Source organism: Mesitornis unicolor, unplaced genomic scaffold (genome assembly GCF_000695765.1).
Source record: "Mesitornis unicolor isolate BGI_N332 unplaced genomic scaffold, ASM69576v1 scaffold19082, whole genome shotgun sequence".
Lineage (NCBI taxonomy): Eukaryota > Metazoa > Chordata > Aves > Mesitornithiformes > Mesitornithidae > Mesitornis > Mesitornis unicolor.
The window spans coordinates 33946-35282 of record NW_010171435.1 but is presented as its reverse complement, the minus strand read 5'-3'; the positions used below and the strand labels follow the sequence as shown (position 1 = coordinate 35282).

The 1337-nt window shown below is 50.0% G+C and overlaps 1 protein-coding gene across 1 annotated transcript in view; it reads right to left on the bottom strand.

The window, feature by feature from the left end:
* Positions 1 to 153: 153 nt before the first annotated feature.
* The window catches only part of SARDH (sarcosine dehydrogenase), a gene marked incomplete at its 3' end in the record, with an annotated part of 9954 nt that continues 8770 nt past the window's right edge, over positions 154 to 1337 (bottom strand). The window contains exon 11 of the mRNA XM_010180040.1: positions 154 to 237. Within this exon, the coding sequence (XP_010178342.1) occupies positions 154 to 237 (84 nt within the window). The remainder of the gene's footprint in view (positions 238 to 1337) is intronic.

Below are 1337 nucleotides of genomic sequence, written 5' to 3'. Positions count from 1 at the left end.
TAAAAGCCCAACAGTTTTTATGGACCCATTTTGGGGACATGCACCTGCCTGCTGCATACTGCACACCCTGCAGACTCAGGACACATCCTGCATGCACCAGGCACAGCTGGTACCCTCCAGCTGAACGCCCCCCAAAACGCACACCGTGCTTACCGGGGCTGCTCCCCTGGGGCTGAACCAGCCGGGCCTCTCCCAGCCGTGCCGCTCCTGGAAAATGCAGCCCTGCTGCAGCAGCTCCTGCACAAGCAAAGCCAAAGAAATGGGAATAAATAGCAAAAAAAAAAAGCCTTTTCACTTCTTCACTTTTCACGTGCTCAAGACCCAACTTGTGAACCCTTGGCTTTGGGTATCGGCAGCCAAAATCAGCTCTGCAGTTTGTTTTTTAAGACACTGGCAAACCCCAGCTGCCTGCAAATTGCCAGATATTTTTGGCCCCCCCAAGGCAGGGATTTGCCTCAACAGCAGCAGACAGGCAGGAGTTTGGCAGCCCAGCTGTGCACCCCCCCAAAGCTTGTGTTACGGTGCACAAATTACTGCTTGAGAGATGCTAAATCCAGAGAGCAAGATTCCCCCGATGTTTACAAGAGTAATTATATAATACCATTTAAGATTTATATGGCAACCTTCTCTGTGCTCTCAGGAAAATCTCTCTGCACGTAATTAATTATGGATCCATTAAGATATTTTTGTTTGGTGCCTCAGTTCGGAAAAGAATAGATTTTGTTGAACATTTCAGAAATGATTCAGTGCCTATTTATAAAACACAGCACATGTTCTGGAGCTGCATGTATAAATACCAGGGTGTCAGTCAAATGGGCATTGCTTATTAGACACGCTATTAAAAAATAAATTGCATCCTCGGTGACAGAAAACAACTGAGCTGTCAACCAAACACGGGGGGCCGGCAGGGAGGGATGTCTGTTTTACTGCTTGAACCTCTGCTCTCCATCAGAAGAGGAATGGTGTGATGTGAATTAGCAGAAACGGACTCAAGAAACGTGGCTGTTCCTTGCTGGGGCTGGCAGTGATGGGGTGGGATGAGGCACCAGCCCTGAGTCACCCCGAGCATTTTTGAGGTGGTGGACGTTTTTGGGGGCTCTGAGCCGCGGTTGCTGCAATGCTGCTGGTGCAGCCAACCACTGGAAACTGGTTGGTCGTTTTTTTTCTCAAGTGTTGCATTTTGAAAGTGTTCACCTACGGAGATTTGTGCAGGGAAGCAGCTGGCAAAGGCAGGAGCTGGGAGGAGCCCTGGATGGTGGCTACAGGGAACAAAACCAGCAGGGACTTTGGGGGTGCTGGCAAAACCAGTGCCTCCGTGGAGGCACAGCTGTTCCCCG